The 17,103-nt window shown below is 39.9% G+C and overlaps 1 protein-coding gene across 1 annotated transcript in view; it reads right to left on the reverse strand.

The window, feature by feature from the left end:
* FREM1 (FRAS1 related extracellular matrix 1) overlaps positions 1-16,339 on the reverse strand; it is a 77,759-nt gene extending 61,420 nt beyond the window's left edge. The window contains exons 1-3 of the mRNA XM_067315206.1: positions 16,300-16,339; positions 16,061-16,155; positions 3,786-4,291 (exon numbers count right to left, since the gene is read on the reverse strand). Of these exons, the coding sequence (XP_067171307.1) occupies positions 3,786-4,016 (231 nt within the window). The 5' untranslated portion in view covers positions 4,017-4,291; positions 16,061-16,155; positions 16,300-16,339. The remainder of the gene's footprint in view (positions 1-3,785; positions 4,292-16,060; positions 16,156-16,299) is intronic.
* Between the last annotated feature and the right edge of the window lie 764 nt (positions 16,340-17,103).

Below are 17,103 nucleotides of genomic sequence, written 5' to 3' on the forward strand. Positions count from 1 at the left end.
AGAAATTAGTTCTTACGCCATAACTGATACAGATCAAATTCACAGACCCAGCTGGTTTGAGAGTTGATACGTTCAATATTAACAGTAGCCACAGTTTAACCATTTAAGCCAGATGCTTGTTTGAGGCTGAGTGTCTAATGCAGTGGTTTGTTTACTTGCAAAAGAAAGTTTGAGAAAAAAGGCCCACCCCAAAATGAAAAATTTTGCTTTGGACAGTTCTGACACACTCATTCTTTGGATAAGACTTTTGTGTCCTCACATATTTTGCCAATTTGAAAATCTTTGGCAAGTTACAGTTCCCATGTAGTTATAAATATTTTTATAGAATTTAGCAACTGAAAGCTCCTAGCATTAATAAGACCAAGTCTATGTTATCCTCATGATAACAGAATCTGTACACAGCTCCTACACAAACCAAGTATACTCATGTTTCTTATCTACAGGAAGACAAAAATATACTCCTGTCAGCAAGAAGGCAATAGCTAATCATTGCATTTCCTGAGTGTTTAACTATGAAATTAAAATTTTTTAATTCTTTTTTTGTGTGCAGTATTGTCACAGGATTAGCACTTCTGTGGACTAAAATAAAATCTCTCCAGCATTCATTAATAGATGAGGTGAGGACTTAACTAATAAGGATGCATATATGCACGTGGCTGACTGACAGACCATGTCTGTTTGCAGAAAATAGAGATCATTTCTTAATATGCAGTCATTTCTTCAAATACAATAAGGAATCATGAGAATGAAGTGGCTTGCCTGAATAACCTATGTCTCCCCAACCACTTTAGGTGACAGTAAAATGGAAGGGGCATTTTAGTGAGATTTTGCACTGTTCGTGAGAAGTGTGGTGTACAGAGAAATTCCTTAGCTGCTCTGAATTTCCATGTAAAAATAAAATAATACTTTAATTCTTAAACTAATTGTTAACACTTAATTAACTGAAGTGTATCATGATTGTTTCATAGATTAACAGTAAAGGATATAAGAACTACTAGCCTTTGCCTCTTTCTAACAAAGGAAATACAGAATTAGAACTTGCATTTTTTATACTATAAAAATAATTATATTTCATCACCTTACCTCGTTACTGGCAATGTGATTTCCACTGAGGCTATTCGCAGAGACTCAAGCTGTGCAGTAATTGTTCTATGTTTCTGGTGATCTTAAAATGTATTGCCTGTTTTTAACTTTTATAAAGAATTGCATTGAACAAAGTCATACTTTTTTCAGTAAATAATGGGTTAGTTCATTATCAAGGACATGTACCTGGGTTTTCAGCTCTATTCCTATGGGCTAGAATAATCTTGGAATAATTCACACTGTATGTTGTTACAAAAAATATGAGTGATTTTTACTTGTGATGACTGTTCAGAAAAGCAGGACAGGAACAGTTTGTGAAAAACAAAATTGCTTCTTATATGATCAAAGCACCATTTGACTCTGTTGTGGCTGTTCTGTTGAGTATTGTTTTCAAATGTCTCAGAAATGTGTGTTTTACTATTTTTTGAATAGTCCTATCTGATATTCTAGATTAAAAAAAAAAAAAAAAGGTAGCTGATGTGTTATTTTAGACAAAAAAAATGCATGTTATGTAGGAAAAACTTGTATTATAGCTGCCTGTGCTTTAATATTGTACACTAAAGATTATATTTATGCCCTCAAAGTCAGTAATGTTTCTGAGGACATGTAGGCCTGATGTGCACCTAAAAATCAGATACTCCTCAGATGATACATTTCTGTTCGTATCAGAGGAGACTGCCTACAACAGAGATGGTTTATCATATCAAAAATTGATTTTTTTTTTTTACAAGACATCATTAATTCCTTCTCTTGACTGATAACAAGGGGATAGAAAATGAAGAACCTTTCCACAAAGGCCTGTTATCAGTGACTGACAGTCATTTTATATGTATATAAGGCACAATCTGCTTTGCAAAAAGAAGCAGCTGTTTTATGTTTCCTAATATGTTTTCCCCTTATATGAACAGGCAACTGTAATTGTCTATAAATTTGCTAGGTAAAACAAAGGAGAGCTAAATCTTTTCCCTAATTAATGTCAGGCTTTGGTTTTTTCCACTTCAACTGCTTTTCAATTACAATTTATAATTAAATTGTCGCACATTCCTAGCACACTACCCACTCTTATGACAGGAAAACAGCTCCAGGAAACCAGAGACACTTTCTGGCTGCAGAACGCCCCGGTGGAAGGAGCCTGAGCGGTGCAGGGAGGGCCCGAATCTGGCACCCTTCCTCGGGCACGGCTGGCATCCAGCGTCCGGCTCCAGGACTATGTGATTTAACACAGAAGCTCCCAACCTACAAACATCTTCTCGTTCTCTTCCAGCTGGAGGGAGCGACTCGAGAAGACCAGGCCTCCTGATTTGCTGCTAGTCTCGGTGTGGGAGGCTGCTGGGCGCTCCGGGCCCCGCGAGGCCGTGGGACCAGCGGAGGGGAAGGCGAGGCATCCTTTCCTGAAGGCGCTCTGCTCAGGCTGGGCAGGCAAAGTGGCGTGTTTCAAGGTACCCGGACCCTACCGAGCTTTACCAGCGGAGCCAGAAATTGAAAGCAAAGTCCCTCCCCAGCCAGCTGCTGTGCATATGGAAGAGGTCTCCCGGCAGCAAGAGAATTACACCCCTCTTTTTCTGTACATGTGCCGAACCAGAGCAGGGGCATGTAGGGGGAAATACCATCAGACCTCTCCCTGGGGAAAAGCCCTCCCCTCAGCAGCCACAGAGGAGCTGCATCTCCCAGGGCCTAGTTTCTAGAGGAGCGAACATGTTTCCCGGCTAATCGCTTCCTGCTCTTCCCCAGCCAGCACGTGCTCCTCCCCTCCCCAGTGCTCGTTCAGCTGGAGTAAAAACAGCGATGGCCAAGCCAGATGTACGGAAAAAAATGAGACCGATGATACTTCATCATCCACCCTATCAAAAACCACCAAAAACCTCAGAGATGGTGTTTAAAAAACATATATACAAACATATAAAAATATATGCTGTATGGTACAGTTAACAAAGCGTTTTGAAATACTGACGAGAATTATTTGATTATAGTTCATTTTAGAACCACTAATCTATCTCTGCCATCACATCTTCATGTCAATTACTTCCAACTCCTTCCTGCTATGACTTAGGTGAAGAGATTTGCTAGGGAAATGTGTAGCAGAAAGGTGATTTGGGAAATACATTTCATTGTTCCTACAAGCCTGAAATTTTAAAATAAAACAAAGAAAATCTTGTATATGTTTGCCATCTGTTAGTAATTTGGCTGTTGAGGAACAGAGTGAACAGCATCGTACACAATGTGCTTATTGTATGCGATGTTTTTTTTTTTCTTAATTGCTCCCTAAGTAGTGACTGCGTGACTAAAATGCAGAATGCTCTAGCTGGCTATGCATTACCCGAGGGACACTGGTTGCCCTCACGATAGAAAAACAAGCAGCTGAGAGATTGCAAGAGGTTTCCTAACAGAAAGTTTTGAAAGACCTGTCCACCAGTTGAGTGAAATGAGACTCTGGCCGAACTCTCCTCTAGGAACCTTTATGTTACTGAACTCAGCTTTTGGATTTCAGGGGAGTATTCCTCTCTCAGCTGGATACTGTTAGCAAAAAGCTGAGTCTCACTCACATAGACCATTCAGTTTTATGCTTCTAATCACCACCCACCCACTCAGATGACTCTGACTTACAAAAAAAAAAAAAAAAATCAATAAAGTGACTTTTTCCTGGTTTCTCCCACGCCCAGGCACACACATGCACTCAGAGCAGCGCAGCAGATCCCAAATACCTGTGGAGTCAGTTTCCCAACCCTCTGAGTTATTGGCTCATTAATCACAACTTCTACTTTGCAGGCATCTTTCTCTCTGGGGATGGAAAACTTGAGGTCATCTTCTGACAGGAAGACAGACTGTCCCTTCATCACTTTCACCCCAAGGTTGACACTGATAAAGGAGGCGCAGACGACTCTCAGGATAACAGCCAGCAGTAGAAACAACCAGCTGTTCTCAAAGGGCTTCATGTTATTAGAGGAAAAGAGCTCTTTTCCACTAGTAAAAATGCTCTTAACAAAAGAGGTCTTCTCTTCCTCCTCCAGCAGATTTTCACCGTATAATGAAGGACCAAACCGTTAGTCACAGGTAATAATGTACCACATGTTTTCTATTAAGATGTTCTCCTTTGACTGATATTTGGACAGGGGCCTTTCAAAATATCCTTGGGCTTTAATAAAATTCATTGATCAAGTCTGACAAAATGATGAATGTGTTCTCAGAGTACTTTTAAGGTTTGTTAATCCTGCAAAAAAAAGAAAGAAAGAAAGAAAGAAAGAAAGAAAGAAAGAAAGAAAGAAAGAAAGAAAATTGGCATAAGACATTGACCAACTATTAAAAAAATACACAAAAAAAATCTTTCACCAGTTCTTGCAATTCGATTCAAGCAACAAATTAACTTGACCTTTGGATGCTACTAAGTATCCACTTACGCTCAGAAAATTAACTATGTGCAAATGAGACTTCCCTCAACAAATCAGCTCTCAATATGAGTTCCAGGAATTTGAGATCCATCTGCACATACAAACACATGCTGAACCCTGAGGGCTATGTAAGATCCTCTACTACTGCCCATTCTTACTGCTGGAGCACCATAGCTATACTATTCCGAGTATCAGATTAATAAAACAGTATCCAAGTATGCAAAATGCAGGTATAGACATTTCTCCAGATTCAATATATTTGAAAGTAGAGTAAATGAATAGCTGGCCTTTTGTTAAATCTATTTTTGATTTGCCACTGAATGTGGGGAAAAAATTTCAGCTTTTAGTTTAAAAGATGTTGCCAAGGCCCCTCTGCTCTTCCTGCTATAGCGATTAGCTAGCCCTGGATGCCAACATAGAAATATATAATATTGCACTGCAAAGTTGAAATTTTTCTTGTTAAAAAAAAAAAAAAGCCACAGTAGTTAATCTGAGGCAAATTCAGATAATGCAGTGGAAACAAGCAATAAAAGATAATAAGAAAAATAAAAATTGCACAAGGTCTCTCATGCCACTATTTACAGTTAATCTTCATCTTTCATGTTGATAAAATTGTTAAGAAAAGCACAGTTCTTCTGACATCAAACAAACACTATCAAAGTCCTTGTGACCCAGAGATTAGAGAATGATACTAGTTTACTTAAATCTGATGAGTTCCTAAGTAATTTCAAGCTACTAAAGCTTCAACTTTCCTTCAGTTTCTTAAAAAAATTAGTGCCCTTGCTGCTTATTTACACAGTCTCTTTAAATTAACCACAACCTTAACACCAGCAATGAGCTTTCCTGAAAAAAGATGAAAAAACAAATCCATGTAACTCTTAATTTCCTTCATTATTGCCAACAGGTAAGTAAGTGTTCACTCAACTGTTTCCTGCAGACTGACCTTCTTAGCTGCCTACAGTCGTACGTACATTATCAGCTCAGTTTTATATTTCACTGAACAACCAAAATCAGTTAAGATTTTGTTAAAAGTTATCCACTTCCTAAAGTAAAAGAAGACAGATCCTCTCACCTTAGCCCAGACTCAAGACTGAAGACATTGGGACTAACACGAGTTTAAAGTTAGTTGCATGTTCACTGTGTAATCCAAGCCCCAAATCTTAACTCTGGTTTTCAAGCTTTTTATCTGAAAATCTTTCCATAAAATTATGGAGACAGAGCAGTCTGAACATAATCCAAATAAGAGAAAATGTAGAATTCTACCCCCAGGGACAGAAATTAAATTCATGATTGAAAATTTTTTAACATGTTCCGGAAAAAAATCCATATCTCACCTTATTTAAAAGAGTTTACTTATATGGACAGCTTTTACTAAAACCCAAATATGTAACTCTGCCCAAAGAGCATGCCAATTTTTGTTTCTTTTCAGTGGGACAGCATACATGGAATCTTATCAAAATGAACACATCTAAAAACAGCATTCCACTTCCTAAAATTCACAGCTCTGAAACACAGTCTGCAATATCATTAAAGACAATTTGGAAAGAGGAAAAAAAAAGATTAGACATCAGCCTCCAAACAAAAAAGCAGAGTCTGCTGCAACCGCACCCTTTTAACTGAACATCTGACTCTGGCATGTACCACACAGTGCAAGGATTGCTAGTATTTATCGGATATAACCTAAATTTTCTTAGAATATCAGCTGCAAAGCATAGGAAGATATTAAGAGTGAGAACATGCCCTACTCCCGTGCCTGCTTCCTTCTTCCTGACGCTAGCAAAGTGAAGCTAGGGCTGAGAGAGATGACGTAACTCCCTGGCACATGTCTCAAGAAGTTGCTGTGCCTAACTTTCTTCTGACCTCGGTCTTCCCAAATATCTTCCCACAGGCCAACAGGAAACTCCAGGTGGACTGAGGTGGATTCTAAGTCCTTTGACCCTGGCCCTTCATGAAGCAATGCATGAGTATGGCACAGCAGTTACCAGATGGACCTAAACTCTTAGCTAGTTTCAGAGAAGCTGGTTTCTCAAGCCATAGAGAGACTCAGATAGGAAGAATACAACTATGAATTGTCAGCTTTGACTGGCGAAGCACCAGCAGTAGTGGTAGTGAGTAACTCTGAAGCATAGACCCGGTGGTTTGCAGCTTGTGACAATTCCAGTAACTCAGTGCTCCATAACATCAGTTTGGGGCATTGATTCACAATGAAAATGTTTTTATTCACAGAGCCCTGTATGCGCTAACAGATTTGATAAAACCCAAGCCTGGACAGTTTTGACTTTCCCCGCTCCTACCTGAATAGCTACTACCAAAAAAAAATAATAATAACAAAAAAAATCATAGTTTATAGTTTAGAGACAGCTTAATCACCAGTTTAGAAATGGCACTGTTCAGAAAATGCACTGTTCTCTTTATACCTTCCATATGTGCCTACAAAAAGGGAGAGACAGCTGTGTCTCTCAGAACAGACCCTTCCAGAGTCTCATTCATGCAGATGCGTTGGCCATGGCTTGGCTTTGATGTAGCTCAAATTGATCTAAATTCTGGTTCCTGCCCCATAAACTCCAGGAGAGGGTGCAGGTAAAAACCTCAGGCACAGGTAATAGTTTCTTTGCTGCCCTTTTTACCCTATGTCAAATACTAAGAGCAGAGAGGCTCCAAAAGGAGCCAGGAACATCTTGCCCATTTCTCATGGTGAATGTGTGAGCCCTTCTCTGCCACAGAATTGGTCCCCTGGTGGCACTTCTCGTATGGTTTTGCTTTTGCCTGCAGGCACTACTCTTGTATCATTGTATACATATGTTTGCTCCATATGTTTCTGCAGTTGGCTCCTACTTGTCAGCTGTAGGGCTCTCTCCTTATGCGGCTGAGCGAAGTTCCTCAGAAGTGTTACCTCGCTCTTTCAATCAGTTATCTGGTGACTGCATAATGAAATGACAAGAGATACTTTCAGTGCATAATGGCATTAAAATAAGAAGGTTGGAAGGAGAGCTCTGAGATTAACCTTCCCTCCTCTGCATAAATAAGACCGTTGCCTCAGCAAAGCTGTGTGTGTCCTGCAGGGCACTTATACTGATCTACAGTGACTGCTTTGCCCTCTGACTACTCTACAGCCACTGCAGACAGACTCCTGCCATAGTCTGTGGCTGCCTCTGACTTCCTTACAGCCTCCCTGCTGCTCTGCCCTTAATATCACAGCTGAGCCTGATTCATCCCTGCTGTTCCTTGATGTGGCAACTGTCCTACCCAGAGTGAACAAATGACTGACATTCTTTGATTCAGGATGCCCCACAAAGGTTCAGATATGCTTCGTGGCTTGGTGGAGTAATGGTGTTTATGAGCAACATATTAGGATGAACAGTACAGTGTTTTTGGACTAAGCTCCCTCCTCACTGGTTTTCTAAGGGTGTTTCTATTAGGCAAACGCCTGAACTAGCTCCAGGTGAGCTGTGTGCCTACCCAGTTCACAGAGAGTTACCAGCTTAGGACCTGGAAGCAGAATAGCTCTGTTATTTCGGTGTGATATCATGTTAATTATTATCCCTCAGCAGGATTAATAATGATGAGGGTCTGTAGCACATGATGTACCAAGAGAGTCTGAGAGAGCAGGACTACTTCAGCCTGAAGAAGAGAGAGCTGAGGGGCAATCTTCTTGCTGTCTTCAGCTGTCTAACAGAAGAGTGTGGAGCAGCTGGAGGTGCACAGGGAAGGGACAAGAAGCTACAGACAAAAGCTGAAACAAATGAAACTCATATTCAATATTAGAAATAAAATCAACGTTGAGCTGGGCAGTGTAACAAATTGCCCAGAGAGTCTGTGGAGTTTCTGTCTTTGAAGATAGTTAAAAGCCAGCTGGTCAGGGCCTGAGCAGCTAATCCATCTTCAAAGTTGGATGGAACCTAGAAGTCAGCTGTGCTTTGAGAAGCGGTGGGACCAGTTATCTGCAGAGGTCATTTCCACCCTCAGTTCTGCTATGATTATAAGCTGAAATGACTGAGCTTTCTGATTCTAGGACCTAAATGAATTACCTCACATTATTGTACACACCACAGCATTATACCTTGTAGACAGTCCGATAAATCTCATGAGACATCCACTATAAAACCACGCTGGCACAAGAAATGAGGTGGCAGAGAGAGAGAGAGAGAGCTCATTTCCCATAATTAGAGATGGCCTTGTGAAGCTGACTCTGAGATTTGGGAGCATGGAAAAGGAGTCTACCCCTGGTTAGTTCAAGAGTGGTGACTCTTCTTGGTCCTTGGCATCACCCCAAGGATGTGTCCAAGGCATGGTGTGAGGGGGACACAGCCCAGGCGTCTCTGAAGAGCTCTTCATCTGCAGGCAGACCCCGTGCAGATGAGCCTTTGTGAGGAGGAGAAAGGATATCTGAAGGGGGAACGGGTATGACTCTGAGGAGTTAACAACGGGACAGATCAGGCTGGGGACAGATTAAAGGAGGATGCCGTTTGTTAAAAATTTCCTCCACAAGCCAGAAGAACATTAGTATTCCCACAGAACTGATGGTGCACATGTGAGAAGTTGTGCAATGGCTAGTTACAAACATTAGCTGTTCTTACAGAATACAACAGGTTTTCAAGATGCTCAAAAAAAGGAAAGAAAAAAAAGTACAAAAGAAACTGCAACTCTGCTCTAGAGTTATCACCATCACAAAGCTTTTGAAAAAATTTCGAAATTTGTCAAGGGTTCACTGGCTTCAGGAATCTGGAGAACTGTGTAAGACCCTGAGAGCATCCAGGATGTATTGAAAGCTAGACATCCCTTCAACAGCAGATTGTGGAGAAAACATCTGTACTGGGGTACACATAGAAAACCTTGACTGTGTACATTCAGAAGTCATGTCAAGTAGGGTCTTATCTTTTACATATTTTTTTCCAAAAAAATTTACCATTACAACTCCTTCATGAATGGAATTCACTTTAAAGAATGTGGTATAAACCAGTTGGTAGGAAGAATTTCAGCACTTTTTTATTTAGAAGTTATAAAAGTATAGATCTCTGAGTCTGTGAAGTGAGCTAACTCCCTACAATTTAGATGGACATTTACTACTGCAAGACCACTAAAAGTACGATCAGAAACAGCACCCGTAACTCTCTGATATAATACCTAATACCTGACTAAAAAACATAGTCACTAGAGATCCTGAGCTAAATCTTAATGAAATCCAGAGTATTTAATGGGATTTGAATCAGACCTTAAGAGCTTCTCTGTGTGTGACAAAATCTCTGGTTGCCTGGGAGTTTCTCACTGAACAACTGCATTGAAAATTGCCCCTTTCTTTTGTAAAGCTTGAAGCAGATTGTGGAGGGTGGGTGTTGTGAACTGGGAGATGGTCTGATATGTTTTAATGAACACTAAGAAAAGTTTACAAGAAGCAGAAAGAACATGGGATTTCTTTTCTTTTTTTTTTTCCTTTAAGGAGGGGATTAAAGAAAATAAATGGCAGCCTTACATACTGAATATTATTACAGCAGTTAAAACTTAGCCCAGGGCAATGAACAGACTCTGAGCTGTAAAATGAGGGGGCTCTCACTTCAGAATGTGCAATTAAAACATGCACTCTCGGACTGTTTGATGTTTAACATTCCTCTTCCATGCACTACAAACAAAGATTATAGGACACAGAGAAACAAATATTCAACAAGGTGTTGGCTAAGGGAAGGAATGCTAGATAACAGTTGCTCTCCTTTCTCCTTACTCATTTTTAATCTGTGAACATAAGTCCTTTACATTGTTTGACATAGCAAGGTAAAGAAACAACAAGTGTTTCATTGCATAGTCAATCAATAGATCTGTCTCTATCAGAGAAAACAGCTGTAGGACATGAAGTGTATGAGATATGTCCTAATAGCTTTTCTCTTCTGTTGTTCTGCTGTAGCAGAGTACTTTAAGGCAGAAAGAACATATTTTTCTTTATTCTACTCTTTTTCACATTACAGTTATTTTAAGAGTGATTACTGCATATTACAGTTTCAATTTACAGTGATTATTTCTGATTCCTATGTTCATTCCTGGCATGACTTTGCCACTGTCATACACTATGCAGTAATCCACTCAAATTTGGGGTATTAGATAGTGGTGACTGAGAGCAAGAGTATCCCTGTATGTTGAGGGGGCCATATAAAACTGGAAGCATATTTGACATTACACAAGGGCATACAAACAGTAAAGGAGAAGATCTGAATATACCATTAGAAACACTATTGCACTGTAACGTGAAGTGTTGCCCCTTGATGCAAGGTATGCACTCATCTCCGAGCACGGAAGAGGTGCCCCTTTCCCCAGGAGCTCAGAATATCCAGAGCTCAGCCCAGGGACTGAGGGGGAAAAGTGGGGAAGAAAGACTGAACTACTGTTTTCCAGAAGGTGCCTCAGTAGCCCTTGCTGAACCCTTTTCATTTCCACTGGTTAAGAAACCCCATTCTGCAATGACCACAAATGGCAAAGCCTGAGGGAATTCTGTTAAGGAGCCGTGCCCCACTCCTTTCTCCTAAAATAGAGCTAAAGGGTGGGCGGAGGGGGTGTTAAAACAGTTACAGAGAAGAAAATAAAGAAAGGGCAAGAGAAATACTGAGAGGAGCACTTTCAATAAATTAGGAGCAGAGATATGTCACAACTTGGCCTTTAACCATAACACATGTCCTGGATAATCAGCTGCATACTATTAAAAAGGCAGAGCTGGTCAAAGTCCATGACTGGGACAATAAGAAGGACCTATCCATTGCTGTCCTCCCTTAAACATCGTTTTTTCGAGACAGTGCATTGTTCTCTTTTAAGTGTTAAATAGATTGGTCTATATTGTCAGAGCTATTTTAAATTTTGAGATATAGATCACATTGTTAGCAGACCTCTAGCACACTGAAGACAAAAAGCAAATAAAATCGAGTCTTGGCTTTTGTTTTAATAAAGATGCTTAGAGATTAACAGCTGTACTGCATTTTCTGAACAGGTAGCTATTTTCCCCCAAACAGGACAATGAAAATGTCTTTGTCCTTTTCTCTTTTAAGCCCAGAAAACTGTCTCACATAGCAAAAGTTGGAAAGATAGAGATGAAATAATTTTATTTCATTTTTTTTCTTAGTTTCCCTTTACACGCTTTTAAGTTCTTTACACAAATATGAACTACCATGCTCTGACTGCTCATATTCCACCAGACCTAAACACTGGAATTGTCACCGAAATCGAAGAGAGCAGAGAGCCTCTTATTCCCCCTGCAATACAGAAAAGACTGAGAAAAAGAAATAACTACGTCTTTTTGAGAGGTGTCTGAGAGAGTCCGTAAAACACTGCAGCTTCCAGTGAGATTCTTCCACTGATGTTGTTGGCAGGATACTGCCCTCCACACGACCCTTTCTCCTTCCCTCCTCATCCTCCTTTTACTGTGCACTCACTGAATTCCTCTCTTCCCTTTGGGAGTATAAAGCTATAGCAGAGAGTTATTTGCAGGGGAAGTTAAATCAACCTGTGAGAAACTCAGATTGTACCAACCTCTTGGCCATTTCCAAAACTCATTAAACTTTTAGAAGGTTTGAATATTTCCACTTAAAATTTTCTTTCAACCACTCAAATGTAGCAATAGGTTGTTTTGTTGCTGATTAAAGAGGGATATGGCAAAAAGGTCACAAAATTCACTTCTCAGAATCATACCTCAAGGGAGTAGGCTACTTCTCAGTGTTAATATTAATACAAGCCACTATATTTCTTTACTGTCATTATTTTGTAGTCATGCTGGTGCTTTCCTAAGAGTATCACGTGATTGTGAAGACCAGGAGCATATATGACATATCTCTTCTTTTCTCCTTATTCTGTATTAGGAAGGAAAGAGGGATCCTGGAGATTCTCAGTTATGGTGGTTCTTTATTCTGAGGGGCATAAATTAGGGAAAGCACACAAAATGTGAAAACAGTAAAATGAAAAGACTAGAACAGTTACTAGGTTAGTCATCTTTTTGATTTCATACATAATCATACACATTGTAGAGAGGGAATAATACAACTACATGTCATTAGAGGAATGGCTTCTCCTAATCCAACCACAGAATGGCTCAGATGTAGAAATGACAACCCCACCTCAGAGGATGGAAGCTGCGGATGGGTTAAGAGAGAAAAGTGTAGTGGATAAGGAAATCCCCCAAAGCCTTTTAAGTTTGAATAGACATTTCATTTTAACAAGTAACTAGTAATGGACAAGTAACTAGTAATGAATAAAAAAGAAACAAATGGAATGCAGCGGGCAGCCTAGGGATTAGTCAGTGACCATCACATTTGTGTTCGACTTCTTTGAACCACAATGTCAGCAACTGCAGACAGAAATTATAGCATTGTTTTCAGCACCTGACAACACAAAGCTTCTGGCTTTTGAGCCTTCCCAATTTCCAAGACCTTGGCAAGCTAAGGACTGATCCCAAGGATGAGGCATTAGGTGAGCTCTCCTCATGGTAGAGTAGCTCTACCAGACAGTGAAAGCACCTCTGAAAGACCAACATGAGGGTGTGGAAGCCCATGGAAAAGGAGTGAGAAAGGTGTCCTGCACAAGATTGGGAGACAGGGACGGGAGCCTGTGACCAACTGCCCAAAGGTGACTTTGTTTCGTTACCTCTTGACGCTACATGATCTGACACTTCTGCAAAACAGGGATGCTGATCATCAGACAGTGGTGATGGCTCATGTAGGCAGCAAATTGTGTGCGGCAACACCCACATCTGTTCTACGTGGAAATGCAGAACAATGAAAAGCTAGAGGATTTCAGCTTCTGCTAGATTCCCTTTTATAGATAAAACTCTACTTAGAGCAGAGCATGTGGATATGTTGTTTTTAGAATATTTTCTGTATCTATTGTTACAGGTTGGCTGGTTTTCTGAGTGTGGGGGAGAAGACTGAGGAGCCTTGCTCTGATGGCAAAAGTTTTGAATTTTTGCAAAAGAAGGTTTTGCATACTACTTTACACAAGGTCAAGCTCACCAAAGAGTGTTCTGCATCTCACAGTGCTAAACAAAAGAAGAGTTGCAATTTGTTCTACATGCAGCACTGAGGATTTTTTTGAATCCTTAAATTTTAACAGCTGGTAGGTGGTATGGTTTACACTCTCCCACAAACACAGTGGCTTGGCTTATCTCATTGAACCTTAGACATCTGAAAGTTGGATGCTTGTTTGAGTTTATCACCAACATCACCTCCCTACTCCAGGAGCAAAAGATTGCCTCCAGAGAGCAATTCCTTCCAATTTAGTATAGTTATCCAAGGGAAGCAGGATAGTTTTATACCAGACACACATTTAGGTTTCTAAAGGTATATGAAGGGTCTCTGCTATGAGCTTAATTCTCCCTTCTTGCAAAGCATAAGCAATTTGACATTCTGTGAAAATCCGTAACTTAGTAGTGTTATTGCTGTCTACAAATTCTGTTTGATCAACAAAGAGTATGCATTAGGTTAACCAGTTACACAATGTCTCATCATAATTACCTAGATCCACTAAAAAGCGTAGTTCCCCTTTTGTTACCATTTTCCATGGATAAAGGTATATCCTTATGCGTACAGGATGCCTGCGCAATGCAACTACAGTGTGTTGGCTCTGTGTACTCACTAGACAGCTGGAGGCTACATTTTTCTGAAAAATCAGACACTACCCAGCTACAGTTTATCTTCACAACCAGCTATTAGAGTCCTTTGAAATGCTGCTACAGGCTTCATAAGATAGCAACTAGAAGCAGAAATAGCATGTTTCATTAGAGAGTGTATAACAACTTTCCAAAAGTAGTCTGTTTGGGTTTTTCACCCAACAGCACAGAAGGCAAGCAAATCATCCTGAGGATCTCATGTTGCAAGGTGTGAGGGCATGGCAGTTGTGAAGCTGTGTGCAGAGCACCTAGCTACAGCAATTGTAACCTGGAGATCCATTAGCATGAGAGAAGTTAATGAGTGTCCACCTTAGCCTGCCACAGAATCTCAAAAGCTGAGAGAAGGATAGTTAAAATATTCATCAAGAATGATCTGTTTAACCTTCCTTTCTGCTCAACAGGTATATTGAAGTAGCTTGCACTTTTAATGTGTCATTATCTGACTAATACAAACTATTTTGTCTTTTTTTCTTTTTGCTACACAGATTATTTTTATCCATTTAAATTCATTCTTTGATTGCTTGATCAAGTAAGTCATTATTTCTTCCCCCCATAAATAAATTCGTTCCTGCTGTACTGTAGCTAATTTTGTCATAGACTTTGCTGTTATTACAGCAAACAACCTTAAACACTGCAGATAATATATGAAATGACTGAACAAGCAAGTATTTTCATTTAAAAATTCAAGTAATTTTCCAAGGACTTGCTGACTGGTCAGTATACTTGCCTAATTCTCCTAAAAGCAGGGATCTATGCTGGAGAAAATGTTCAAAACTGAAAGGTGCCCAGAACAAGATTGAGATCTAAACCAGCTCATTCTGTAGGTCAAAACAGTCTGCATGTAATCATGTTGCATACAAAATATTCCCATTATAAACCAAAGGGAAGATGCATAAAGACAATGCTGGCAGGCCACAACATGCACACCTGGGCATGCGCTTGAGCAAGAGAAAAGAGGCAGGACGACTCCTACAGATGTATGAGCTCTGTCACTGTGAAAGCAACTGGTGATTTCCAGTGCCCATGCCTCCTGCAGACAACACTGGACATGTGTCCACAGCAGAGGTGCAGTTTGCCTAAAGTAACAAGCAGTCCTGAGTTAGCTGAAACAATGAACTAGTAGAATTCTGTAATTAGAAAAACTGTAACCTGCAAAATTCCCTTTTAATAACTGTTTCAGGAGACTGTGTACAATTATCTACTGGAGTTGTTGAAGTGTCTCAGTACAACACAGAGTGACAACAACTAATCTCTAAAAGATGAAGTTTTAGAATTTAACCTAGGGAAGACAGAAAAATGAGCAAGAAATTTAAAGACTGTGCATGCACGTATGTGGATACTCAGATAAGCAAACACTTATACATACATATGACAAATCAAAATCTGTGCATTTAGGGTCAAATAAAGTCAGCTGTCTGAATACAAACAAAAATGTAAAAACCCTCACAGATCCCTACTGCAAAATGAAAGTCTACAACTTCAAAACATTCATTTAAAAATCAGTTTCTACCAGCTAAATAAAACACATCTACTGAAAGAGCTTACTGATATTGAAAGTTTTTGTGATATTTTCAGCACTTTGTATCACATTTCTTTCTCCTGGTATGTTTCATTAAACAGACAATTCCAAAAAAATAAATCTTGCTAATGCTTCCAAGCCCTTATAAAATACAAAACCGTAAAGTTTTATTAGTGCTGATGGAAGAAAGCCAGCATAGCTGAGAAATCTATACCAACTTGTACATTAGGATAAACGAAGTTACTTGGAATCTTTAACTTCCAAAGGATCTGCCAGTGCCTCTTTTCCTCTAAAGTAGAATTAAGCTTTCATACAGCCCAAGTACAATAAATACTGCCTGATTGCCTTGTTGCAGCACTTATTAAGACATTAAATACTATTATCACTACAAACACAATAGCATTCAGTGTATACAACAAACTTGAAACAGATACTTACTTCAGCAGTGTTGCTTCAGGAGGTTGAACACAAGATGATACCGGAATAAAAGGAATAATGAACATCACTGACCCAGTAATCTCTGGTTTAAAGGGCTGGCAGAGAAAGAAATCCAATGAGTGGGAGAGAGCGAGCAAGGGGCGGGCGGGGGGGTGAGGGGGAGAGAGCTGAAATTCCAGTCTTTCTGGTCAGCTGGGTTTTAGTTTTCTTCGTACTAAAAACCCACAATAAACACTTACGAGTTTTGCTTACGAGGCTGCTCCTGACTTCAGAGGTCCCAGAGTAGGAAAGTTTTCAGGCTCCCTATGATAAGAGCATTATAAGAAGCCTTGAAGTGTTTACACTGAGCAATGCTTCCCTGGCAGCCAGCTCCAGATCTTCCCTTCCCCTTCTGCTAGTTAAGTCTGTTGGGACTAAAAACTGAGTTCCTGTTAATAAGGTCTGCTCATTTTTTCTCTCCACTTCTGCTGGCTTATTCCCTCCGCACACACACACACACACACACACACACACTCACGGACAAAGAGATGACCTAAATCCTTTTCAGCTCAAACACTTTTCCCCTACAAAAAGGGAAAAAGAATCCTTGCTGGAATACAGATGTAATTGATTTCCTCCGTAAAATAATAAACAGGCAGGTTTTGATCTTGGCTGAGGAAATTAAAACCAAGTAAATTATCAGTCTAATAGGTAATGCATATTACATGCTTATAAATGTGATAGTTTTCACGGGCTGGAATGTTCAGCTGACTGCAGTTCAAAATCCTGTTGCATATTGAAGTAATAAGCCTTCAAATTAAAACATACTCATTTTACTAACTAATTTTGGATCCAAAAAAAGAAAATCTGGGAACATTCCAGAGTTTTTTTCCATTCAGAACTACAGGAAAGAGGAAGGGTATAGGCCAAATCACACCAATCACTTAATTCCTTATAGAATTCAAGATATAACCCTTCAGCCTTCTGTCACCAGATTTGCAGCAGTGACTGGCTGGTGGGAGTCAAAGTAAAATCTGCTACTGAGCAGTGGCTCATCGGTGTCT

This window comes from Apteryx mantelli, chromosome Z, assembly GCF_036417845.1.
Source record: "Apteryx mantelli isolate bAptMan1 chromosome Z, bAptMan1.hap1, whole genome shotgun sequence".
NCBI lineage: Eukaryota > Metazoa > Chordata > Aves > Apterygiformes > Apterygidae > Apteryx > Apteryx mantelli.